The 22,488-nt window shown below is 37.0% G+C and overlaps 7 protein-coding genes across 11 annotated transcripts; 3 read left to right on the top strand and 4 right to left on the bottom strand.

The window, feature by feature from the left end:
- Positions 1 to 351: 351 nt before the first annotated feature.
- LOC106345806 lies at positions 352 to 2,270 on the bottom strand. The gene is made up of 8 exons (XM_013784987.3): positions 1,830 to 2,270; positions 1,563 to 1,627; positions 1,382 to 1,480; positions 1,230 to 1,277; positions 1,059 to 1,128; positions 903 to 974; positions 710 to 823; positions 352 to 626 (listed from the first exon to the last, which is right to left on the bottom strand). Exons 1-8 carry the CDS (start codon positions 2,022 to 2,024, stop codon positions 486 to 488), a joined length of 804 nt encoding a protein of 267 aa, XP_013640441.1. The 5' UTR covers positions 2,025 to 2,270; the 3' UTR covers positions 352 to 485.
- A 1,004-nt stretch (positions 2,271 to 3,274) lies between these two features.
- On the bottom strand, positions 3,275 to 5,592 carry LOC106345803 (O-fucosyltransferase 14-like). The gene is made up of 3 exons (XM_013784984.3): positions 4,282 to 5,592; positions 3,724 to 3,973; positions 3,275 to 3,641 (listed from the first exon to the last, which is right to left on the bottom strand). Exons 1-3 carry the CDS (start codon positions 5,484 to 5,486, stop codon positions 3,465 to 3,467), a joined length of 1,632 nt encoding a protein of 543 aa, XP_013640438.1. The 5' UTR covers positions 5,487 to 5,592; the 3' UTR covers positions 3,275 to 3,464.
- Positions 5,593 to 5,793: 201 nt separating this feature from the next.
- Positions 5,794 to 9,115, top strand: LOC106345804. Of its 2 annotated transcripts, XM_013784985.3 has the most exons (7): positions 5,794 to 6,046; positions 6,408 to 6,797; positions 6,899 to 6,951; positions 7,116 to 7,153; positions 7,222 to 7,540; positions 8,070 to 8,365; positions 8,431 to 9,115. In XM_013784985.3, exons 1-7 carry the CDS (start codon positions 6,034 to 6,036, stop codon positions 8,891 to 8,893), a joined length of 1,572 nt encoding a protein of 523 aa, XP_013640439.1. In that variant the 5' UTR covers positions 5,794 to 6,033; the 3' UTR covers positions 8,894 to 9,115. The 2 variants fall into 2 exon arrangements, with proteins under 2 accessions (XP_013640439.1, XP_022576189.1); XM_022720468.2 differs by lacking the exon at positions 5,794 to 6,046 and having other exon boundaries at positions 6,628 to 6,797; positions 6,899 to 6,961.
- A 378-nt stretch (positions 9,116 to 9,493) lies between these two features.
- Positions 9,494 to 11,584, top strand: LOC106345807 (mitogen-activated protein kinase kinase kinase 1-like). Of its 4 annotated transcripts, none has more exons than XM_013784988.3 (8): positions 9,498 to 9,642; positions 9,921 to 10,005; positions 10,118 to 10,180; positions 10,254 to 10,411; positions 10,544 to 10,616; positions 10,719 to 10,778; positions 10,996 to 11,097; positions 11,206 to 11,584. In XM_013784988.3, the coding sequence occupies exons 1-8, from the start codon at positions 9,572 to 9,574 to the stop codon at positions 11,371 to 11,373; spliced, it is 780 nt and encodes a 259-aa protein (XP_013640442.1). In that variant the 5' UTR covers positions 9,498 to 9,571; the 3' UTR covers positions 11,374 to 11,584. The 4 variants fall into 4 exon arrangements, with proteins under 4 accessions (XP_048637705.1, XP_013640442.1, XP_022543835.1 ...); XM_022688114.2 differs by having other exon boundaries at positions 9,499 to 9,642; positions 10,996 to 11,132; XM_022688116.2 differs by having other exon boundaries at positions 9,500 to 9,642; positions 10,996 to 11,080.
- A 2,098-nt stretch (positions 11,585 to 13,682) lies between these two features.
- On the top strand, positions 13,683 to 16,395 carry LOC106345802 (pectinesterase 1). Its single transcript, XM_013784983.3, has 2 exons — positions 13,683 to 14,871; positions 15,503 to 16,395. The coding sequence occupies exons 1-2, from the start codon at positions 13,794 to 13,796 to the stop codon at positions 16,177 to 16,179; spliced, it is 1,755 nt and encodes a 584-aa protein (XP_013640437.1). The 5' UTR covers positions 13,683 to 13,793; the 3' UTR covers positions 16,180 to 16,395.
- Positions 16,396 to 16,632: 237 nt separating this feature from the next.
- LOC106345808 (proteasome subunit alpha type-5-A) lies at positions 16,633 to 18,852 on the bottom strand. The gene is made up of 10 exons (XM_013784989.3): positions 18,765 to 18,852; positions 18,624 to 18,676; positions 18,428 to 18,509; positions 18,079 to 18,159; positions 17,671 to 17,784; positions 17,488 to 17,589; positions 17,321 to 17,379; positions 17,116 to 17,218; positions 16,973 to 17,038; positions 16,633 to 16,909 (listed from the first exon to the last, which is right to left on the bottom strand). The coding sequence occupies exons 2-10, from the start codon at positions 18,635 to 18,637 to the stop codon at positions 16,817 to 16,819; spliced, it is 714 nt and encodes a 237-aa protein (XP_013640443.1). The 5' UTR covers positions 18,638 to 18,676; positions 18,765 to 18,852; the 3' UTR covers positions 16,633 to 16,816.
- Positions 18,853 to 18,908: 56 nt separating this feature from the next.
- LOC106350996 lies at positions 18,909 to 22,019 on the bottom strand. Its single transcript, XM_013790815.3, has 5 exons — positions 21,626 to 22,019; positions 21,198 to 21,558; positions 20,678 to 21,116; positions 20,527 to 20,608; positions 18,909 to 20,170 (listed from the first exon to the last, which is right to left on the bottom strand). The coding sequence occupies exons 1-5, from the start codon at positions 21,692 to 21,694 to the stop codon at positions 19,940 to 19,942; spliced, it is 1,182 nt and encodes a 393-aa protein (XP_013646269.1). The 5' UTR covers positions 21,695 to 22,019; the 3' UTR covers positions 18,909 to 19,939.
- Between the last annotated feature and the right edge of the window lie 469 nt (positions 22,020 to 22,488).

Genomic DNA, 22,488 nt, shown 5'->3' with positions numbered 1-22,488 from the left:
AACTATAATATTAAAATTAAATTTCATTGATTAAATAATGATCATTATTTAAAAATAATGTATACTGTGTTATACATTTATTAGTATATAATTTATCATCAATTAAAAACGAACTTTATTGATATGATGATAATCATTATTTAAAATATATTAATTTTTAAATTTTATTCAAACGTGAAAAATCATTTCGCAAATAATAATATAAATGAATTAAATCAATTTTAAAATTTTGAATCAAACTTTTAAATTTGCTTAGAATAAATGAATTTTTTAAAATTATATTTATTTCCTGTTATTTTTTCTTTTTCTATCTAAAATGACATTCATTTTTCTTCTCTTCTTAGTGCTGTATTTGAAAAATAAGCTGCTGTCAGGTAACAAAGATCCAACGAATCCAAATACGAGGAAAGAATTGGCTCGTAAGTTATCTCCCAAACATCTGAAACAGTTGTTCCAACGAAAAAGTGCCTAAAATGACAAAAGAGTTAGACAAGATTGCGATATTTAAGAACATCGATCTTATTGAGATGGAACAATTTGCAAATCTCTACTATGGTCTCCTCATCAAGCCCTTCCTCACTAGCTTCACCTAGTAGCTTGTATAACTCTTCTGATGGCAACAAAACCTGTTTCATAAGAAACAAAGACGACAATAAGAAGCACGAAGTAAGAACTTCTTCGTTGTTTGATGAGTAGAAGAACAGCTTACACAAGTGGGAGATTGAGCCTCTTGTTCTGGTTTGTTGTTGTTGTTGCTTTCATCTGCATCATCAGTTTCAGGATTTGAATGGTTTGAAAGGAGCTTAAGCAGCTTCTCACTTCCCTGCACCGTCAACAAAAAGTGATTTTGAGTTTATATAATAAAACCTTTATGGATGTATGCGGAAGTTACACTCACAGACCTGAAGAGCTCGCCAGTGAGAATAAGTGCGGAATAAGACCCAGAAGAATGGTATGTTTGGTAATGGCAATACCTAAAAAGAACAAAAAAAACAAAGGCTTTGTTGGCTATGGGAGAGACCTTGAAGAAACTAAACCGAGTTGTTAAGGTTACATACCGTAAACGCAGTGGTCAATGGAAGCAAAGTTACTGAACCAATAAGGTACTTCTTGTGCAGGATAGTCCCACTAGAGAGAGATCAAGTTAGAAACATTCATGTCAGAAGAAACAGAGATTCTCAACTCAAAATGTCTCAAGAGACAATGCAAAAAAAAAGAGAGCAATGTACCTCATAGCAATGTGGCGTAGTCTTCTGCGTACAAGTCTAGGATCTAAACTGAAACATTTGACACAGATTAGCTAAAACCGTAACCACTCAAACATACTCAAGAATGCTTCAAATTAACAAAAAAAATAAAGAAGAGGTAAAGAGAATAGAACCTTGGAGGATAAGAGACTTGTACAGAAGTAACCTCCTTAGATATAGACTTCAAGAATATCTCAGACGGCTTCACACGAGCCAGAAGCTTCAATCCCAACCTATACATCCACAACCACAGAGACCACAACTTAAACATTAAGCCCATCAAACACACACAACAAAGGTTGAGACTTTACAAACCCATGAATCTTGCTCTTCATTGAACCTTCAGGTGCTATCTCAAGACCCATCCAAGCCTTGTTCATCTAAAACCATTACAAACAACAACTCATCAGACTCATAAAAAAAAACCATTTTTCTTGATTTTCTTTTTTACTTTGAACAGAAACAAAACAAAAGCTTATTGGTCACAACCTTTTCTACACTAATAGATAGCTAAAGCCTCACTAGGCGCCACATAAACACACGGGTATGTTCGCTTTTTATATAAAGAAGGAAACTTTATACCTTGTCGGAGATGAAATCGACAAGAAGCTCAGCGTTGGCGTTGATGGGCTTCGATTCAGACGATATCTTCTTCCATAAACCTCGTACAGTGGTCGGAGTAACACCGGAGGGAGACTGAGCAGCGAAAGGATCGACGGATCTGCTGAAACACCACTTCCTCCCTTTAATCGGGAAAACAACCAATCTCGCTCTCATGATAATCGAATAAGAGAGTAGCGAAAAGCTTTGATCTTTAGTTAAGGGTTTTTGTTAAGCTGTCGTGTGGGTATTATTGCTATACACGACGTGGGTTTTGGAAAAGATCGAAGCTTTAAGACTTCACGAGGAAAGGCGAAGAAGCGGCGGCGCGTCTCTTGGGATATATACAACACTATCCTCATAAAAACGACAAATGTATACATACATAACATATGTAATACATAATTTTGAAATTCGGTTCTCGGTTCTGGTTTTTTTTTTTTTTTTTTTTTTTGGTTTTAAGAGCAGCGTTAACGCAAGGAGAGGAAGCGTGGGTTCTAATTTTTTATTATTATTATTTTTTTTTGTCCGATTTAAAAAAAAAATTAAAAATAGACTAATCGCATATTGCTACGTGTTAGTGGAACCCGCAAACAGTACAAAACTTCCCACAAAAAAGAAAGAAAGCGTGGGTTTTATGATTTTTGTAGGCCCTACACCTCTTAAAACTCCTTAAAAGTCAGCGATAATGCTGTTCTAAAGATTTAAAATATGTTTGGATATTCAAAAAATTTAATTTGGTTGTTTCTGTTTTCGGTTGGGTTCACTAACAAAGTTAGAAATCAGCTAATATTCAAATTAATTTCAGATCTCATTCAGTTCCAGTTTAGTTTTGATTTTCGATTAATTCAATTAAAAAAAAAACTCAAAAGCGATGTTTATGGATTAATATCAGATTTTTCAAGTTTTTAGATAAAAATCCAATAGTTCGAATAAATGTTCATGGATTTAGTTTGGACATTTTCGAATAAAAATTATTAAGGTATTCGAATAAAAATTATTTTGGTAATTTATTTTTTAATATTTTGGTTTATAAATAATTTTTAAATTATTTGATTATTCTAAAACTAAATATAATTAATTTTATAAGTATATAAATTATATTACATAAAGCCATAATTTTTTATCAAGAGTTATAAATTCTCATGTCAAAAGAAAAGAGATAAATTCTCAGGTCAAAAGAAAAGAGATAAATTCTCAGGTCAAAAGAAAAGAAAAAAGAGTTACAAATTCTACCTGAACCCGAAGTATTGTTATCTAAATTTGATCCAAACATATATAAAATTCGAATAGGATCTAAAAAGCTGAACTCTAACGCCTTGACCTAAAAATTGAAATGACAATGACAGATTATAAGCAAATAAACAAATGGTTAGTGTTTAATTTTAAATCATTAGCCACTTGGATAAGTGATGGAAACTCACACATCACTAAGACTCAAATTATATTAGAAAGGAACTGTATCAGATGCATCAGACCAGTAATGGGTTACAGAGAAGTATGCCTTTATTGTTTTGATACACTAATAAACTATGCACAAACCACAGAAACAACAGAATTAGACTGTTTGTATAAGATGAGAGAACTCACAAAAAAAGAGAAGATTGTGTTCCTAATCTATTCATGATCGGCTATAAAATTAGGCTGTTCGTTTTGACAGAGATACTCATCGCAGACCGAAGCAGTTCCCCAGTCTTTCCTAAGTCTGAGGATATCCTCTGTAAATGTAGACCCTGAGGCACCAATGAACACGCTTGACATTGCACATATTGTCTTGTCCAACATTGCTTCCACCTTTAAAAAGGTGAAAATACAACTTATGATTCTATTCATTCAAATCCTCAATATGAAGAAGATAAGAGAGGTAGTGTGTTACCTGTGAGTCGCCCTCGAGACCATGTCTGTACAACAATGCATCCCATTTCTCAGCTGAGTCACGAGGTGGTCGCTTTACGAATGGAACAGTCTTTCCATTTATGATCAACAGTGATTGTAGCAGACCAGTTTCGCTTTCAGCTGCATCGGTAGAGAGGTAGATAACCGGTGCATCCACCTTCTCAACCAGACGAGCGATGCAGTGAGCAGCTTGAGGTATGGGGTAAAAGCAACTTGGATTCTTGGCATTACTGACACATAAAAGAAAATTACTTAGCAAACAATATCAATCTTAACCGAATTTTGAATCAAAATAACCGAACTAAACAAAATAACTGAACTTAACTAAAAAATTTCGAAGTTTTTTTAATTTAAACCGAAAATTTAACCAAAAACTTCGATAGAAATTTTTGAAACTGAACTAACCAAAACCGAACCAAATTTCTTTTTGGTTCACTTCGGTGAGATTTCGACCGAGCCGAACAAACCGAACTAACAGAAGAAACTAAACCCCCATGCCTACTATAAAGCAATCAAACGTGTGGAAAATGCACCATACCAGAACTTCAAGAATCCATGCCTACGAAAATGAAGAGCAACGTAGTTCCTGCCAAGGAAAGTCTGGATAAACCTCTGCGCAGTGAGCAATATCAACCGGTTCGGTTCAACCAAAGTCTTGCACTTGTGAGCCAGAGGACCACCAGGCTGCATCACCCACTCTCTCTCAACATTAGCATAGAACACATCTCCAATCGCAATAACATCATCATCCGATCTGAAACTCCTCTCCACTTCCTCAGCCGTCTTATTACTCGGCTTCGCGATATCTTCCTCCTCCCACGGAGAGTCCACCTTCCCTCCAATACTAATCCCCAAACCCTTCAGCTTTGCAATATGCTCTTTATCTACATAACACGCCTCTGGCTTCGAGAAGTAACATATGAATCTATCGATATGCACATGATGATGCTTCTTCCTGCTCTTCCAAAACTCCTCAAAAGAAACCACTACCTTCCTCCCTAAGCAAGTATTGATCCGATCAATGTCAATGATTCTACTGTAATGGTAATCAAATCTATGACTAGGGATCACGAGGGTTCGTTTCAGCAACGCTGCAAAGAACATATGCTTCTCCAGACAGATCAAGTGGTTACTCATCTGACCAGACAAGCAGATCGCGAACAGGAACTTATCTCTCCTCGGCTTCCACTGAATCGTCTTGCGCTTTAACAACTTATGTTCCACTCTCCGGCAACCACCCCCACCGTAAAGACCGAGACTTTCGGCTTTATGAGGCGACAGCAACGCGTTTTGGATCTGTCTGTTCAGCGACATCTGTCGGAAAAGAGCGGACTTCATGTCGGAGACTGATAGAGTTCGGTTCCAGAGAGAGGAGAGATCGGTTTCTTGCTTCCTGAGGAGATACAGAGCTCGGAGATCCGGTTCCTCGGGGCCATGATTTGGTCGGAAAACGGAATCCGGGACCTTGTCGGAGGAGAAGTAGTTGGTGAGATCGGTGGATAAGTAGACGAAGACGAGGAGTAGAGGGAGGAAGATGACAATGCACTGTCGTTTCGTGAGGTTGAGCTTGAAGAAGCTTCGTCGTAAGCGTGATCGGAGACTCTCCACGTCGAAGGTAGGTGGTGGTCGTTGCTCCGCCGCGTCGATTTGGGAATCTGATTCGTCGAGTAGGTTTCGGAGATCTTCTTCTTCTTCGTTAGGCGATGAGGATGACGAGGAGGAAGAGGAGGGAGGTCTCTCCATTAGTGAAGCGTCGCAGTCTCATTGCCGGAGATCAACCCGGAACCGCCGACCCATATACTAGACTTTGTTTAAGATCCGACCCGGTAAAGATAACACGTGGCTTTTCTCGATCCACATTTAAAGATGTTAATCAATACGACGGCGTTCGAAGTGAAAGATGTGCAAGGCCCTTTATAAGCCCAACAACAGGTGATACGGGTCGGGTAAGTGGTTATATAATGCAATCACGTGGTTATGAATACGTCGCCGTTTAATTGTCCCAACAAAGGTTTAAGGCCCATATATGATACGGGTCGGGTTGTTTGAACAAAACAAACCGGGTCGTGTTATCTTCCATGTCCTGCGTGAAAGCCAGACAAAAGTATCTTGGTTCAAGTTTTGCTATTTTGTGTGGCTTATCCTTCTCGTCTGTCTTTAAAAATCCTGCAAAAACCCTTCGCCCAAACATAAATATTGTTTCGTATAATCTTACAATACAGTTCTGGTTGTGTCGCGAAGAAAAAGAGAGAGTTTAGAGTCAGGTTCTCCTGGTCTGAATGAGCTCCCAATGCCTTCTCTAGGTACTTTCTCTGGGTTTTGACTGGTACTACTGTTTAGAATTCTACTTCAGTGTTGTTGAGACCTCTCTCTCTTGCCAAATTTGTTTCTTGCCTATTGGGTAAGAGTGATATAATTCAATTGCATTTGCGGTCTTATGTCTGTGAAAAGCTAAGATTTTTAATATATTCATAGTTACTCTTGGGTGCTAAATGCATGCATTTGTGACAAAGACTATTGATTTGTATTGTTTGTAGAGAACGTTTAATGTTTACTTGTGTTTTTCTGTGCTCCTGAAGATGCTTCTATGGTTTGATCACTTGTTTTAGAATAAAAAATGCTTATTTACCTTTAATTGCTTAAAATTACTGTTAAATCTTGCAGATATTGCTACCATCCAACCTTCTTTGCAAGCTCATCTTGTACCATTGGGGGCTCAGAGTATTATCATCCATGCCAAAACCCTACCTAACCCATGGAGACAATCCACTTTCTCCAAGAGTTTGAAATTCTACACTGGCCATCTTCATGTGCCAAGAGGCAGAGTTCTTATTACTGCAGTGGCCACTGTTGAAACCAAATATCCTGCTCAGAAAGAACACCAACGAAGCTCTTCCTTGTCTTCTTCTGATGCTTCAAATCCCTCTGATGGTCTAAATGGAGGTTCTGATGATGGAGAAGAGGTGGATGACAGAGAAAGGCTAAGGAGGATGAGGATCTCCAAGGCTAATAGAGGGAACACTCCTTGGAACAAAGGCAGGAAGCATAGTCCAGGTTGGTATTTTTAGCTTTGTCATTTCCTCAAAAATCCATCTTCACTTGCTTCTAGTTAGTAAACATTATAATAATAATCTTTTTATTTTGCGTTTATGCAGAGACCCTACAGAAGATTAGAGAAAGGACAAAGATTGCAATGCAAGACCCTAAGGTGATGTCATGTAAGAATGTTTATATATGTCCTCTTAGAGGAGAAAAGTTATAGATTCTACCCTTGTGTTACTCTAGTCATGAGGTAACTTATATTATGTTAGGGCGTTTATGTCTTTTTTCAATCCCTCATAGATCCTTTTTTGTGTCTTCTTCCTTTGGCAGATCAAGATGAAGTTATCAAATCTCGGACACGCACAAAAGTAAGTATTGTTCTGTTGTTTTGTGCATCTTTCACTTGCTGGAGCTTTAACTTGAATTATTTGTACAGCGAGGAGACACGGTTGAAGATTGGGGAGGGAGTGAGGATGCGGTGGGCGAGGAGAAAGGAGAGGAGGAAAGTGCAGGAGACATGTCATTTCGAGTGGCAAAACTTGTTAGCAGAAGCTGCTAGAAAAGGATATACAGATGAACAAGAGTTTCAGTGGGATTCTTACAAGATCTTGGATCAGCAGAATCAGCTGGAATGGCTTGAAAGTATAGAGCAGAGGAAAGCCGTTAGAGCAGCTAAAGGTAACAGAAGAGCTCCAAAATCTCCTGAACAGAGAAGAAAAATCGCTGAAGCAATAGCTGCCAAATGGGCTGATCCAGTAAGTTGTGTTTTTGTAATATGATCACATCACTAGGGCTGGGATTTTTAACCAAACAGAACCCGCCGAACCGGCCAAAATTTTGGTTAGTTCGGTGAGAAGTTTGGTTGGCAGGTTTTAAAAAACTTTCAGTTTTTGGATAAGTTCGGTTAGTTAATCGGTTAGTTCGGTTTTTCAAACAACAAAAACTGAACTAACCGAATAAACCAAAATTTCGAACCGAAGTAAAACCCAAAATTTCAAATCGAATTAACCAAAATTTTGAACTGAATTATATGTATTTAAACCTTACCTAAATTTTTAACCGAAGTATAATCGAAACCAAAAACTTCAGTTTTTTTCTTCTTTTTTTACCAAAAACTTCAGTTAGTTCGGTAAAAATTTTAAAGACCAAATTACTCGAATACCGAACTGAACCAAACTTTTTTACGGATCAATTCGGCCAGATTTTAGTCAAACCAAACTACCCGAACCCGCAGCACTATGTCATCACTTGTGGTCTTTAACTTGGTTTGGTTTCTGTTGTCAGGCTTACCGTGAAAGGGTGTGCTCTGGCTTGGCAAAGTATCACGGTATACCTGAAGGTGCTGAGAGACGTCGTAGAAGACCAAGTGGGAATGCAGAGCCTAGAAAGAAGAGTCCTCCAACTAAAACTACAAGAGTTTTAGAGACTGTACGCAAAGTTCAAGTAGTGAAAGTAAGGAAGCGAAGAACACCAGTTTATAAAGATCCTTTGGCTAGTTCAAAGCTGGAGATGATTAAAAGCATCAGAGCAAAAAGAGTTGCTGAAGAGTCTAAGAAGATGGATGCTGTGCAACGAGCAAGGTCAGTAACTGTTTAATATATCTCTGTTTTGGATTTGTAAACTAACCTTTTTGTTTCTTGGTCAGGCTTTTGATCTCAGAAGCTGAGAAAGCAGCGAAGGTTCTTGAGGTTGCTGCTATGACAAGCCCTGTTGCTCATGCATCTTTGTTAGAGAGTAAAAAGCTTATAGCAGAAGCAACACAGCTGATTGAATCTTTAGAAATTAGCCAGGTGGCTGCTTCAGATGAAGATGGTACTTGCCATCAAGAACAGCCAGGAGAGGTAAACGGAACACACACATTACCAATCAATGGAGAGAGTCTTCACTTGAACTTGAGATGTAGCGATTTGCCACAGCCAAATGGAACCAGAGTTGATCCTCCATCACCAGAGTCTAATGGAGCTGTCAAAGTTAGTGAGAGTCCTCATCTTCCAAATGGTTCTAATACTTGCCATGGAGTGGATGAAAAGGGTGAATCTTTGGAATCAGGGAATGTAACTAAGAAGTGGGTTCGTGGGAGGCTAGTAGAAGTCACCGAAGCAGCCTGAACTTGTTTTTTTATCAACTGGACATGAGGTCATGTTGTGGCGATTTAGCAGAGAAAAAAAAAACATATTGTTCAATTAGTGATTCGAAATTTTTGCTTCGTGTTTGGTCTCATGCTTGAGAGAAGCAGTTTCCAGATTGAGATGTGGCAGTTGTATCTATAATAACTCAATTGTATGTCAGAGATTCAGGTTAGTAAACAGTTATCCATAGCTTTTCGATTATTATTGAATATTGAAAACCTCATCAAAAAGAAGAACAAAAAACATAGCAAGACAAGACAAAGATCATGTGATTAGCAGGGCTCTTGTCCAGACGACAAATCTCCCAAAACAAACGATTACTTGGAACATATAATTTGACGGAACAATTTAAATTTAAATTTTTCATATTTAAATACTTTTGCTAATATTTATAGATAAATAAAATTTATAACTTTGATAGCAATAATATTTTATAGAATTTGAAGCTGTTTATAGAGGTTTTATTGATAAAATAGTTCTTATAAAACAAGTAAAACAAACTAATATAAAAAATAATTTGGACGTTTCAAATTTTAGTTTTACTCGGTTTACTTGTAATCTATAAAAACTAAAATTGTGAAACGATCTTCATCATAGAATAAAAACATTATCACAGTATCCAATATTACTTCACCCATCTATTCTTCCGGATCTGTCATGACGTCTTGGCTGAAGGGTGAACTTCTGGGACGAGGATCGTTTGGCCCCGTGTATGAAGGCATTTCAGGGTAAGTCGTACCGATTAAAATTTGAATTCTTGGTTGGAAAGAATATAGTGAGTGCTAAGCGAGTTTTCTTTTATGCACATAGCTGGATCTAAGAGTTTGAAGGCTATAAATATATTTTCTTAAAAAATTATAAAGAGAAAAAAGTCATTGTTTAGGTACTTCTAAAACTTCCAAAAAATTTTGGGGTGAAGACCAATATTTCATTAAACTTGGCCTAGATCCGGTCATGTTTTTTTTTTTGCATTTTGCTGATGGTGATACTTTTTTTGTATGGATAGTGATGGAGACTTCTTTGCTGTCAAGGAAGTTTCACTACTTGAATATGGAAGTCAGGCACAAGAGTGCATACAAGAACTCGAAAGGGTGATGATATATATAAGCTTATACGACTGTAGCATATTCTCATTGATCTGTTAATTAAATGTTGGCTGCTTTGCTTATCCTCCTTGCTTTTGCCTTATTTCATTTTTTATAGGAGATTTCATTACTAAGTCAGCTTCAGCATCAGAATATCGTGAGATATCGTGGCACAGCCAAGGTATGATCCCGTTATGACTCACTGTACACACTTGCAAGCAGCTGCCTAGGCATTTCCATTTTGGTGTTTGCAGGATGGGTCGAATTTGTACATCTTTCTTGAGCTTGTAACCCAAGGTTCTCTTCTAAAACTTTACCAAAGATACCAGCTCCCGAACTCTGTGGTGTCCACGTACACAAGACAAATCCTTGATGGCTTGAAATATCTCCATGGAGAAGGTTTTATCCACCGGTAAGACTAGTACAAAATTTTCTCCTCTTTAAACTTTTCTCGGGAAGCATATTTGCAATATTTTTTTAGTTCGAAAAAGACTAGTGCAAACTCTCTAGTTTCCCTTACTTTTTTTCATCTGATCCAACAAAGGGACATCAAATGTGCAAATGTATTGGTGGATGCCAGTGGAGCTGTTAAGCTTGCAGATTTTGGATTGGCTAAGGTTCTTTTCCATTTATAGTTTTGTTTTTGCCCTTATAGATGGATGATACCCACTTGGTTCATAGCTTACCCCTTTCTTGATAATTGTCATTTTGTTATTTAGGTGTCACAATTGAACAACATCAAGTACTGCAAAGGGACTCCATTCTGGCTGGCTCCAGAGGTACTGTTTTAGGAGATTATCACACTTTTTCTTTCTACTATTTATATGATTACAATGATCGACAGACATGTTAAACTTCAACATAATTGTTACTGATGTGTGACATTGGTTGCTTGATGCCCATACTTTAACATACATGTGGATTCAGTTCACTTTCACGGTGCATAATGCTATACTTGTATGGTTGATTCTAAATGGAACATAACAATTTGTTTAGGTTATTAACCCGAAGCGTGCTAACGCGTATGGAAGCTCGGCTGATATATGGAGCCTTGGGTGCACAGTGCTAGAAATGCTGACTCGTCAGTCTCATTACTGTGTCTGTGTTGTATTAGACTTTTTTTCATATTTAAGGTTATTGTTTATTTCTTCATGGGGTTTTCCCAGTAAAATAAGAGTTGATGTCAGATTTTGTGCAAACGCGCAGTATCAAGCTCTGTTGAGGATCGGAAGGGGTGAGCTTCCGGACATACCTGACACATTATCACTAGATGCTAGAGATTTTATAATTAAATGTCTCAAAGTGAACCCGGAGGAGCGGCCAACTGCGACTGAGCTGCTAAACCATCCATTTGCATCTTCAGGCTCGAGCTGAGAATCAGGATCTCCGCTTGCTTCTCCATAGACGAGGCTAACTTGGTAGATCGTCTACATTGGTGAAGCTCTTGGTGTCGTTTTCACGAGAATAAATCAGAATCAAGAACTGTAGATTCTAAAATTGATGTCCTTATGTATGTAAGCAGGCTATGCAGAATATTTGTGTAAGATGGATAAGACCCCAAAGAAACTAAAAACTATTGGCGAAACTCGAGACATGATTATTCAACACACGTTTCTGATTCAGTTGGGTAGCAAGCGCTAGACTGCCTGGATACATATCCTTTAGGTTGTTTAAGCGATGGGGTCTAAAGTAATTATAAGTGTTACAGAGGTTAGTTCATTGGTGGTGGGGGCTGGTTACAGTCGACCGGTTTCACTTTCTTGCTAAATTGAAAAGAATCCCCTATATATTATTTGAGAAGCATTGCAACATTTTTTTGTAGCCACATGTCATCACTAGAATGATTCTTAGAATTTTTAGAAAAATAAGTTGGTCCATCTAAATATATAATAAGCTTTTTATTAAACCACAATAAATACATTATTAATATCCTTTATTATTTCCTTAAATAAAATTACGGAATTGCCTAATGTGGCTAGAGTATATATGACAATTAATGATTTTGAATAATAAAGATTTGATAAAAATAAGTGTGTATTATAATTATATTTGTTTAATTTTAAGCTATTAAAATAAATTAAACAATCACAGTAACCATATAAGAAAAATTAAAAAAAATTATTTATATATTATATTTTGAATTTTTAAAAACGAGTATAAATTACTAAAACTTTTAAAAGTTTCACATTCAAATTTTGTGATCTATGATTTAAAACTTTTGTTATGACATGATACAAATAATTAAAAAATAATATAAGTTGAAAGTCTCATTTAATAAGTATCAAAAATAAAAGATATAGAAATATATGTATCATTTTAAATTTAACTATATGCCATATAAAAATACTTAAATATCTTAATTTTGAAATTTACTTTGAACATTTTTTTGATAAAAAAATTTGAAAAAATATTGACAGCTTAATTTTTAAAAATATTATAAATTACTTAAACCATTAATCCCATAGTGAAAATTTTGTTATCACTAATTTAGACTTTTTGCTATAATAGATACAAATGATAAAAAAATGAGCAAAAAACATCATCTAATAAATATTAATATTAAAATATACCATATATATGTTACTATCATTTAAATTTAATTATATATTATATCAAATAGAAAAAATATTTTTTCGATTTATAAAATTTATTTATATGTTCACACCAATTTAATTATATAAGTAGTACATAATGCCATTTTAATTATTCAATATATATTTATTATTTCATAATATGTTATAAATATATAATATATAAATTAATTTATATATATAATGTTCATCCCGCGCAAGGCGCGGGTCTTAATCTAGTTGTTAGTATTATTTATCTTCCTTTATTAATCAGTACATGAAAACCTAATTATCTACACGTATTAGTGAACTCCTCTATGTTACCAAACCAATTGTAAAACTTTGTGCTGTCGCCTGTCGGATTTAAGACTGCAAGAGATTAAGATTGAGACGCCACTTGTTAGACAAGCACATGGCCATTTCAATCTTTGCCAGATAATATTCTCCTGACTTCAATTTTCTATTTGTTTATGTACATTTTAATGTGTAGTTTTCTTTATTTCCAATGTGTATACTTGAAATTTGCGCCAAAAATCAATTATTGTCCTCAAGAATTTTGTGTACCAAATAGTAGCTTGATTTTTTCCACCTTCATAAATTACATAAAGTTCGTACGAGCTCGTATTACCGACTAGTTTAATTCATACGGAAACTTATATGTGTATATATTTTCACAAAAAAATGACAGACATTCAAATTACACGAAAAAGAACAAAACCAAAAAACTTCAAACAAATTTCTAAGTTTATATAAATAATCATGATTTAAAACTAGGTCAACCCACATGATCCCCAATTATTTTAAACAACTCCGTACAATCTCATCTAAAATAAAGTTTAAATTGTTATGAATGGGTTTATAAGACATGGAATTGTTGCCCTTGATTGGGAAGACAAAAAATTAAAGGCTACATGGTGGAGACTATACTTTATAATCAAGTTACGTAGTTAAATAATTACAACCTAATCATGAATCTCCACATGCAGAGAGGTCAACTATCACACACTAGCGCACTTGCACACACCAAGAAAGCCCCATGGAACTAGCGAGTCACGTTCGTAGATTCACATTACATTTCTTTGCCTCCACACTTTATATAAAACGACAACAACACATAAACAACACATAACAACAACAGAACATAACACAAACCCCAAAAGTGTCTTTAGTAAGAACTCAGAAACCAAACTAAAAGGAGCTTTGCTTTAACCCATTTTTAGCATTATGGATTCGGTGCAATCCTTCAAAGGATATGGAAAAGTAGACGAAGCTCAAGATATAGCATTAAAGAAAAAGACAAGAACACGTCTAATCCTACTATCCATTTCCGGCGTAATCCTCCTCGCCGTAATAATCGCCGCCGTAGTCGCCGCCGTGGTTCACAACAAGAACTCCTCCGAGCCAGCACTGAGTCAACCCCCCGAGTTAACACCATCCACCTCACTTAAAACAATCTGCAGCGTGACTCGTTACCCTGAGTCTTGCTTCAACAGCATCTCGAAGCTTCCTGCTTCCAACACAACGGATCCAGCGATCCTCTTCAAGCTCTCGTTAAAAGTCATCATCGACGAGCTCGACGGGATATCCGATTTACCGGAGAAGCTGGCCAAGGAGACGGAGGACGTGAGGATCAAATCCGCGTTAAGGGTATGCGGGGAGATGATCGAGGACGCGTTGGACCGGCTAAACGACACCGTTTCGGTCATGGACGACGACGGGAGCAATAAGAAGACTCTAAACTCTTCGACCGTCGACGATCTCAAGACTTGGCTGAGCGCGACGGTGACGGACCACGAGACGTGTTTCGACTCGCTAGACGAGCTGGCTCAGAACAAGACGGAGTACGCGAACTCGAACATCACTCAGAGCCTCAAGTCCGCGATGAGTCGGTCCACCGAGTTCACGAGCAACAGCCTCGCCATCGTGGCCAAGATCCTCGCCGCGTTGAGCGACTTCGGAGTTCCGATACACCGGAGGAGACGGCTTTTGGTGAGCCAGCAGCAGACGCCTGAGTGGGCGAGGCGGAGGCTGTTGCAGACGGCGGGGTTGAAGCCGGATGTGACGGTGGCGGGTGATGGAACGGGGGATGTGAAGACGGTGAATGAAGCGGTGGCGAGAGTGCCGAAGAAGAGCTTGAAGGTGTTTGTGATATACGTGAAAGGTGGAACGTACGTTGAGAATGTGGTGATGGATAAGGGTAAGTGGAATGTTATGATCTACGGCGACGGGAAGACGAAGACTATTATCTCCGGCAGTAAGAACTTCGTGGACGGGACTCCGACTTATGAAACGGCCACGTTTGGTAAGTCCTCTCCTAGACCTGAAAACTCCTTTTTAGACTAACATTTTATATAAAACCGAATTAAATTAAAAACCTTAACCAAAATCAGACCGAAACGGTTTATGTTTTTCTAAATTCGAAATAGGAAATCAAAACGAGAATTGAATGAATATCAATTATATTTGATTTAAATAATTATATATCTAAAATATTTTTACAAACAGAAAATTATCTGAGAACCAAAACACCCAAATATTTTTATTTGAATTATATAGAAATTTCTTTTTACAAACAGAAAATTATCAAAACAATTCAGATTATCTGATATTTTATCAAAGTTTTTAATTACTTGAACCTTTTTATAGTTTTTGTTTGAATTATATGAAATTTTAAAAATCTGAATCGAATTGGAACAAAATTAGATCTAAAATTTGCAGGTCTTAACTGGTTCTTAATATAGAATCGAAGTCGAATTGAATTTTGTAAAAACCTAAAATAGTTCATGTATTTCTAAATTAAAAAAAAAATAGAAAACCAAAAAAAAAATCAAACAAACCGAACCAAAAACATATTTTACGCGCCTATCCTCTTTTGCTACTTTTTTTTTTGTATTTTTGTCACAACGATTATTAAAACTGCTCCGTGTTTGCAGCTATACAAGGCAAAGGATTCATAATGAAAGACATCGGAATCATAAACACCGCCGGAGCAGTGAAACATCAAGCGGTGGCGTTCCGATCAGGCTCCGACTTCTCCGTCTACTACCAATGCTCCTTCGACGGTTTCCAAGACACTCTTTACCCTCACTCCAACCGCCAGTTCTACCGCGACTGCGACGTCACCGGAACAATCGACTTCATCTTCGGAAGCGCCGCCGTCGTGTTCCAAGGCTGCAAAATCATGCCGCGCGAGCCTCTTCCAAGACAGTTCAACACCATAACAGCTCAGGGCAAGAAAGATCCGAACCAAAACTCCGGTATGTCGATCCAGCGGTGCAGTATCTCCGGCAACGGCAAGGTGACTGCTCCGACGTATCTAGGCCGGCCGTGGAAGGCGTTTTCCACGACGGTGATCATGGAGACGGAGATTGGAGCGGTGGTAAGAGCTTCAGGGTGGATGTCGTGGGTTTCGGGAGTTGACCCGCCGGCGAGTATAGTGTACGGAGAGTATAGGAATACTGGGCCTGGGGCGGATGTGAGCAAGAGAGTTAAATGGGCCGGGTATAAACCGGTTATGTCGGATGCCGAGGCTGGGCGGTTTACGGTTGGTACCATGTTACATGGTGGTGGTTGGATACAATCGGCTGGAGTGGCGCACCAGCTATCTTAATTTAGTTACATAATAATACAGTGCTTGAGTTTATAGTTTTTAAAAAAAAAAATTTAAAAAACATTCGATTTCGATCTACTTTTTGTTGACAGGGTTTACTTTGTACTCCGGTGTTCTACTTGGTGTAATAGTATTAGTCGTCTATTAGATAATTGTTGGCTTTTAGATCAATAATTATACAATTATATTATTTATAAATTTTAATTTTTTAAAGTACACTAAATTTAAACCAAAATTTGTAGAATTCATTGACTTAAGAGATAATTGTTGTTTAATTTTCTAACCAACACTAAACAAAATAATATTAAACAAGTTCAGCATGCAAGGTTGATATATGATTTTTGTTACTCGGGCCGAATGGGTTAATAGTCAAGACAAAAGCAAGGCCCATTAACGCGATTCCGACCCAATAGCAGCTAACAAAACGAAGCCCCGAGTCTGAAACCTTCCGAGTCAGTCAAATCCGAGAGGGTTCTTGAATGACAATAGGGAAAGAAAAGGTTCTCTTACATAAACAAGACTTGGACTGTCACATGAAACATCGAATCTAACAGACAGAAGTGAAATAAAGTCTTTTGTTTCAAAATCCGAACTAGAACAAGGCGGATAAACAAATCACCCATGATAAGCATCATCCTCAAAGACGACTAATGACTGCTTCCACTTCCTCTGGAGTGTAGAGATGGTACGCTGGAGCTACCTTGGCGATGTCCACATTATTCGGAGTCACCTACGCAGACAAGACCAATTAGATTGGATTCTAAAACTAGGATTTGGATTTAAAAGTTTGTACCTTCTCTTCCATGACTTGCTTCAGGATAGACACAGCGATCGTCTCAGCTTCACTGAGTGACAGATCCTATTAAGGAAACTAAAGATTATAACAGTAACTGATGCAATCATACTGAGGTATTATTGTATAGAAGCTAAACTTACTTTGTTGAATTGCTCTTGAAGAGAACTATCAGCTCCATCTGACCCTGAACCAATGGCCTTTGCGTTGCACTGCCAGAATGTTCCAGACGGGTCCGTGTAGTACCTGTAACCAAGACCGAAACGTTTAACAATGTGATCAGCAAGCCACTTTCTCACAAGTGAATCATTTCTGTAGAAGAAAGGTTTAGTGAATAAAAATACTTACAAGCTCGGTCCGTTTTCATCATGACCAGCAATGAGAAGAGACACTCCAAATGGCCGAGACTGCAATAAAATACTCATGACTCATGTCCAAATTGCAATTTCTAAAGCCTAAGCTAAGAGATGTCAAAGCAACTAAAGATTCCAATTTGAGTTATCAGGTATTATTACCATTGATTCTTCATCTCCTTCACCAAACCGTAAAGCCAGATCACACAGCGCTTGCGTTGTGGACTCTACAGTCATTGGCTCACCATATGAGAATCTGTGGTTCTGTACAGCAGCAAACAAGCAGTCAATAACGTTAAAGATCTCTTAAAGCTAAAAGGAACGAAAGAAAAAAGAAACCCTCACTTGAGTTTCAACTCTTGCATGCTCAACAAGTGTACGCGCATCAGCAATTAAACCGCTCATGGCACAACCAATATGGTCATCAATTTCCATAATCTTCTCCACACTGCTCGGCTCCTGAAAAATAAAATGTAGTATTTTACCATAAGTATAAAACACAGTCTGATGTTGTTCTCGATACTATTCATTGTAAGACGTATTTTAACATAGACTGAGATATCACCACAATAAGTAACATATAATGCTTATACAGTTATACTTCATCCCATCTTCAAATTTAAAAGGTAGTATTTAACACAGATTGATGTTGAATTCTAATACGATTCAATGGATAATGCAACATCAGAAACTCAGCTAATTGAACGAAAGAAAACTTTGAGAAGCAGAGAATTCAATATTAGGCAGACAAACCAGTAAAGGAGAGGTGATACGCTTCTCCACAGCAAGCACAACTCCTTCCTTTGTCTTCACTCCAATTGCAGTAGAACCAAGCTGCAATCATTCCACACTCATCAGACTCAATAATATAAGCAATCAAAGAAACCCCTTAAATCATTATCCAGGGAAGAACCCTTCCTTCAATAATTCTCAAGGCTGCTACTACTATGACTATCTACTCTCAATAGCTTCAACAGGTAAGAACTAATAACCTAAGTTGTCTAATCAATCAAAGAAAACCCCTTTACACTAAAAAAAACCCCAACTTTTCTGGACTCTGCTACTAACTATTTCACAGAGAAGCTCATAGCAAAGTTGTTACCTTGATAGCTTCAATGGCATACTCGACTTGGAAGAGCCTGCCTTCAGGAGAGAAAGTGTTGACTCCTCTGTCATACTCGGTCCTTCGCAACAACAAAATCGGAAACTACGATAAGCAAAAACCCACAATCGAAACACGAAAAGGACGAACATTTAAGTGAACCCATAAGCATAAGATTACAGATTGATAGACAGACCTAGTGAGAAACATCTTCTTCTTCGACTTCGATCTGTAAAACCTTGTTAGAGTCTGCACAACAGAATCAAAAGATTAACAGATCTGAGTAAAACCCAGAAACTCAGAATCAAAACCCTTTGTTGAGATTAGAGAATCATACCAGCTGATTGATCGGCGAATTGGAAGAAACTGGGATGGCTTTTTACAAGTTTTTGTAAAGGTTCACTTCTTGAACAACAAGTTGGATGGATCCGAACCGAAACGCTTCGTTTTATTTTGGGCTTTGAAAGGCCTAATTATCTTAATAATGGGCCATAAGCAGGCCTTAGCTTTTGGTTTGTTCTTAACTTGGATCGGGACTTGTACCTGTAAAATTGTGAATTGATATTTCACAAACATGGGACTGGAATTTTACATGTCCTTTTCATCTCATATGACAGAATTCAAATGTTACAACAAGAGAAAAGACAGAATAGACTGTCTAAATAATTTTTTGTCTATAAGAATAATAAAGTGTGTCGTCTTGATGTACAGCCTCAAGCAAGCACCACATTGTTGGTTTAAATTTAACTTATAATATATTTTTACAAATATTTCTCAAAAGTAGTTTTTTAATTTATTTATTGATCATTTTAGTGATAACAAATCACAAACTAAGCCTTTTACATAAATTACGAACTTTTAAAAAAATTATTGAATTATTGTTGGTTCAAGGTTACTGAAAAATTAATTATATAAAATAATATTATTTATGATTATTGAATAGTATCTAGGTTTTCTTATATGTATGAAAAACTAAAAACATAGTATTAATTTTAGCATATATGAAGTAAATGTTATTACGTATAAAGCCAAACAGAAAAGAACAAAAGAAATGAAGGAGTGTTGTCTTGTAAAATTATGGGGAGAACGAAAAGCTGTGACTTGTTGTGAGGACTGTTTCTACTCCTTTCAGACGCAAAAGTTTTGTCTTTAATCAATCTCTTACTTCTCTGGATTTGAAACTTTTGCATGACAACAACAATTCGAGTTTAGTTAAGCAAGAAAACAACAAGAACAAAACTCTACTATACTGAAAAAAATAATCAAAGCTTCCACTAGTTAGTGTTATCCTTTTCAAAATCTTTAGAATCTTAATTTATATTATCCAGTCTTAAGTTCACAAATTTTTAAGACTGTTCAGTATGTAGTTATCAGAAAAGACTAATATATTTCCTTCTTTGTATTTCATTAATAAAGCAGTAAAATAACATAAAAATTGATTAATCCAAACACATAAAGCAGTAATTTTCTTATCCTTGTTATCCATTTATATCTTACTTTTATTTTACCAAGTTAGTGACAAGAACCACTATTATTACAGGGAAGACAACCACATGAGCTACGGCCGGCAACCAAATAGCCACGGCGGTTACTCAACTTCCTCGCCGTCTCAGCTGCTCTCTTCAACTGCTCAGCATGTTGCTGCCTCGCAGTAGCTCTCCACTCCTCCGCTCTCCGGTGCACTGTATCCATTCTCTTCATCATTTTCTCCTCAAAATTTGATCTCATCTTTTGTATTTTCACCTAATGCAATAAAAACTCATCACTCAACCATAAACACTAGACTTGCATGATTAAATAGCTACACAATAAAATGGTTAATAGCTTAATCTAAGTCTACACTCTACAACTTCCCAAGAGAGGACATTACTTCAAAAAATAAACAATCACTTTCACATGGGACTTGCACAAACTACAAGTACATCTACAAAGATATCATCATCACTTTAGAAACTCGAAGACTTTTTGCTTTCTTTACGTAACTAAGACTAGTCAATTTTGGTGCGTGGCTCCACAAATATGTTACTAGAGCGTAACAAAATACGTATTTTTATACGGTTCTCTCTACAGAATATACGTATTAGCATGCACATACATACCTCGAGTTTCCTGGACTGAGCTTCCGCTTTAGCATCTTGGAGATTTACCCATGCTTTGATCTTGGCTTCTTCTCTTTGATATCTACAAAAAAAAATTAATCGATTTTTATTTTACAATAAATTTATTTTATTTCAAGATTTGTCTTTATACCTTTGACAAAACTTGATCTTGTCGTCTTCATCATCCCATACAGTTACTGAAACACTTCTCTGTAACTCACTTTCCATGTCGGAATGTCTTAAGCTCTTGGATATCTCTTCTTCCTCCTCTTCCCTCGAGTTCCAGTGACTCGTCACTGAGTTATAATACTGAGTCGCTGCTGACCCGCTGAGTCGTAGCTTGTTGGCGAACTCGGAGATGTCTATAACGTTTTTGGTTTCTGTTAACGGACCTGACATGTTCGAAGGCGTGTTGTGTCTCGCTGGAGACGTGCTTTCGAAGGGGGTGTGACATCTTGAAGTCGTTACGCTTCCGACCGGTGTCATCTCTGTTCCCATGTCTCTGTGTTGGACTTGAGCTTCTTCTTCTTCTTCCTCGAGATCTCTGAATATAAACCCTTCTGTTGATGGCACTTCGCTGGCTAACTTATCTAACAGAACCACAGATTTGAACTATAAAGATCAAAACTTTTCAAGAATCTGTTTAAAGGGCTTCTTGTTCTTCTTCTTACCTCTACGGATGTGATGGTTCTTGAGGGAATGTGCCGGAGATTCATGACTGGAGGTGACCCATTTCTCGGCATCATCCCATTTAGAAGGGAAGTTTCTTCTTCTTCTACCAGAGAGGCTGCTACTGAAGCTGAAGACTCCTCTGCCTGGAGTGCAAGGAGACTCCATTAGCATCACTCTTCTCTGTCCACTGCTTCTTCCTTCTCCAATGCTCTTTTGTGTTGAGAAACTCTGTCTTCTTTCATTTACCATCTCACTGCTGCTGCTGTTACTGCTTTGGTTTGATGAAATTGGCAGTGATTTGATGAAATCTTCTGCAAATGGGTTTGTGCCCATTCTTGGCTCAACATCTAAAGTTCTCTCCTACAAAACAGAAAAATGAAGAGAGATACAACAACAATAGAAAGGAAAATATATTGTTTCTTTTTACCATATTAGGAGGAAATAGAGACTGTGTTTGAAGATGGAGCTTGGTGATGCTGTTTCTTGTGATGTCCATGGAGTTTTCTTTGGTTTTTGTTTCTTCTATTGTGTGTGTTTATTTTTGGTTAGTAGCTGTCTGCATCTAATGTGGTTGTTATATTGTTTGGGAAGAGGGTTATAGAAAGAGAAGTTGTAGGGAAATGGCATTAGCTTTTTAGATGTCTATAGAAGGAAAAAGGCTTGACCAATTTTTCTGAGAGGACCATTGTCTAAAGGGTACCAGTTTCATGTAATACAGTTACACATTTACATTTTCATTTTCATTTTTCTATCTATCTTATATTATAGAATTAGAGTAGTGCATAGAGTGGTCATGAACTCTTGGGAGAAGTACAATTGCATGAAAAGATGTGGCTCCTCTACCTCTATATTTGTATAATGTAATGATTATTATCATCAAAATTATTATATTAAGGCCCAGTGGGCTATTAACAAGTATAAAGCCCCATGAAAACTGATCATAGAACCTGTTAAACTAGGGATATGATCTAAGTTTAAAATGCAACAAGAAGCATTAGCAATATCTTGCTTCTGAGAACGTTTATTATACGACAGCTAATTTTCTTGGTTAATTTTTATATGAAAAAATCTAAATTTAAATGCTAATTATTTGCAATGATCGGGGAAGAAAAAAATTGAAAATATTAATAATTAGCAATTAATCTGCTAGTCATAACTGTTTATGTGCAGTATCATTCCAACAAACCGTCAGCATTCACCCGCAAGGAGAATGCAAAATCAGCCCAAAACCAAAGACCAACAACGAATAATTGTACAAAAGACTAATAATTTGAAACTATTTTATTATTG

Source organism: Brassica napus, chromosome A6 (genome assembly GCF_020379485.1).
Source record: "Brassica napus cultivar Da-Ae chromosome A6, Da-Ae, whole genome shotgun sequence".
Taxonomy (NCBI): Eukaryota; Viridiplantae; Streptophyta; class Magnoliopsida; order Brassicales; family Brassicaceae; genus Brassica; species Brassica napus.
The sequence above is the reverse complement of the archived record's forward strand: the minus strand, read 5'-3'. Positions and strand labels throughout refer to the sequence as shown.

Bases quoted from the DNA above. Each gene is read 5' to 3' on its own strand.
- LOC106345806 (XM_013784987.3), bottom strand. From the start codon at position 2,024: ATGAGAGCGAGATTGGTTGTTTTCCCGATTAAAGGGAGGAAGTGGTGT. The intron at 975-1,058 runs GTATGTAACCTT...TGTTCTTTTTAG, and splicing joins CATTGACCACTGCGTTTACG to GTATTGCCATTACCAAACAT. The intron at 627-709 runs GTAAGCTGTTCT...CTTATGAAACAG, and splicing joins AGGCTCAATCTCCCACTTGT to GTTTTGTTGCCATCAGAAGA.
- LOC106350996 (XM_013790815.3), bottom strand. From the start codon at position 21,694: ATGGACATCACAAGAAACAGCATCACCAAGCTCCATCTTCAAACACAG. The intron at 21,559-21,625 runs GTAAAAAGAAAC...TCTGTTTTGTAG, and splicing joins CTCTATTTCCTCCTAATATG to GAGAGAACTTTAGATGTTGA. The intron at 20,171-20,526 runs GTATGTATGTGC...TTATTGCATTAG, and splicing joins CTCAGTCCAGGAAACTCGAG to GTGAAAATACAAAAGATGAG.
- LOC106345802 (XM_013784983.3), top strand. From the start codon at position 13,794: ATGGATTCGGTGCAATCCTTCAAAGGATATGGAAAAGTAGACGAAGCT. The intron at 14,872-15,502 runs GTAAGTCCTCTC...CCGTGTTTGCAG, and splicing joins TTATGAAACGGCCACGTTTG to CTATACAAGGCAAAGGATTC.
- LOC106345803 (XM_013784984.3), bottom strand. From the start codon at position 5,486: ATGGAGAGACCTCCCTCCTCTTCCTCCTCGTCATCCTCATCGCCTAAC. The intron at 3,974-4,281 runs GTATGGTGCATT...TTTATGTGTCAG, and splicing joins CATGGATTCTTGAAGTTCTG to TAATGCCAAGAATCCAAGTT. The intron at 3,642-3,723 runs GTAACACACTAC...ACCTTTTTAAAG, and splicing joins GTCTCGAGGGCGACTCACAG to GTGGAAGCAATGTTGGACAA.
- LOC106345808 (XM_013784989.3), bottom strand. The intron at 18,160-18,427 runs GTAACAACTTTG...GAATGATTGCAG, and splicing joins ATGCCATTGAAGCTATCAAG to CTTGGTTCTACTGCAATTGG. The intron at 17,785-18,078 runs GTTTGTCTGCCT...TTTATTTTTCAG, and splicing joins GTATCACCTCTCCTTTACTG to GAGCCGAGCAGTGTGGAGAA.
- LOC106345804 (XM_013784985.3), top strand. The intron at 6,952-7,115 runs GTGATGTCATGT...TTCCTTTGGCAG, and splicing joins TTGCAATGCAAGACCCTAAG to ATCAAGATGAAGTTATCAAA. The intron at 8,366-8,430 runs GTCAGTAACTGT...TTTCTTGGTCAG, and splicing joins GATGCTGTGCAACGAGCAAG to GCTTTTGATCTCAGAAGCTG.
- LOC106345807 (XM_048781748.1), top strand. From the start codon at position 9,572: ATGACGTCTTGGCTGAAGGGTGAACTTCTGGGACGAGGATCGTTTGGC. The intron at 9,643-9,920 runs GTAAGTCGTACC...TTGTATGGATAG, and splicing joins GTGTATGAAGGCATTTCAGG to TGATGGAGACTTCTTTGCTG. The intron at 10,412-10,543 runs GTAAGACTAGTA...GATCCAACAAAG, and splicing joins GGAGAAGGTTTTATCCACCG to GGACATCAAATGTGCAAATG.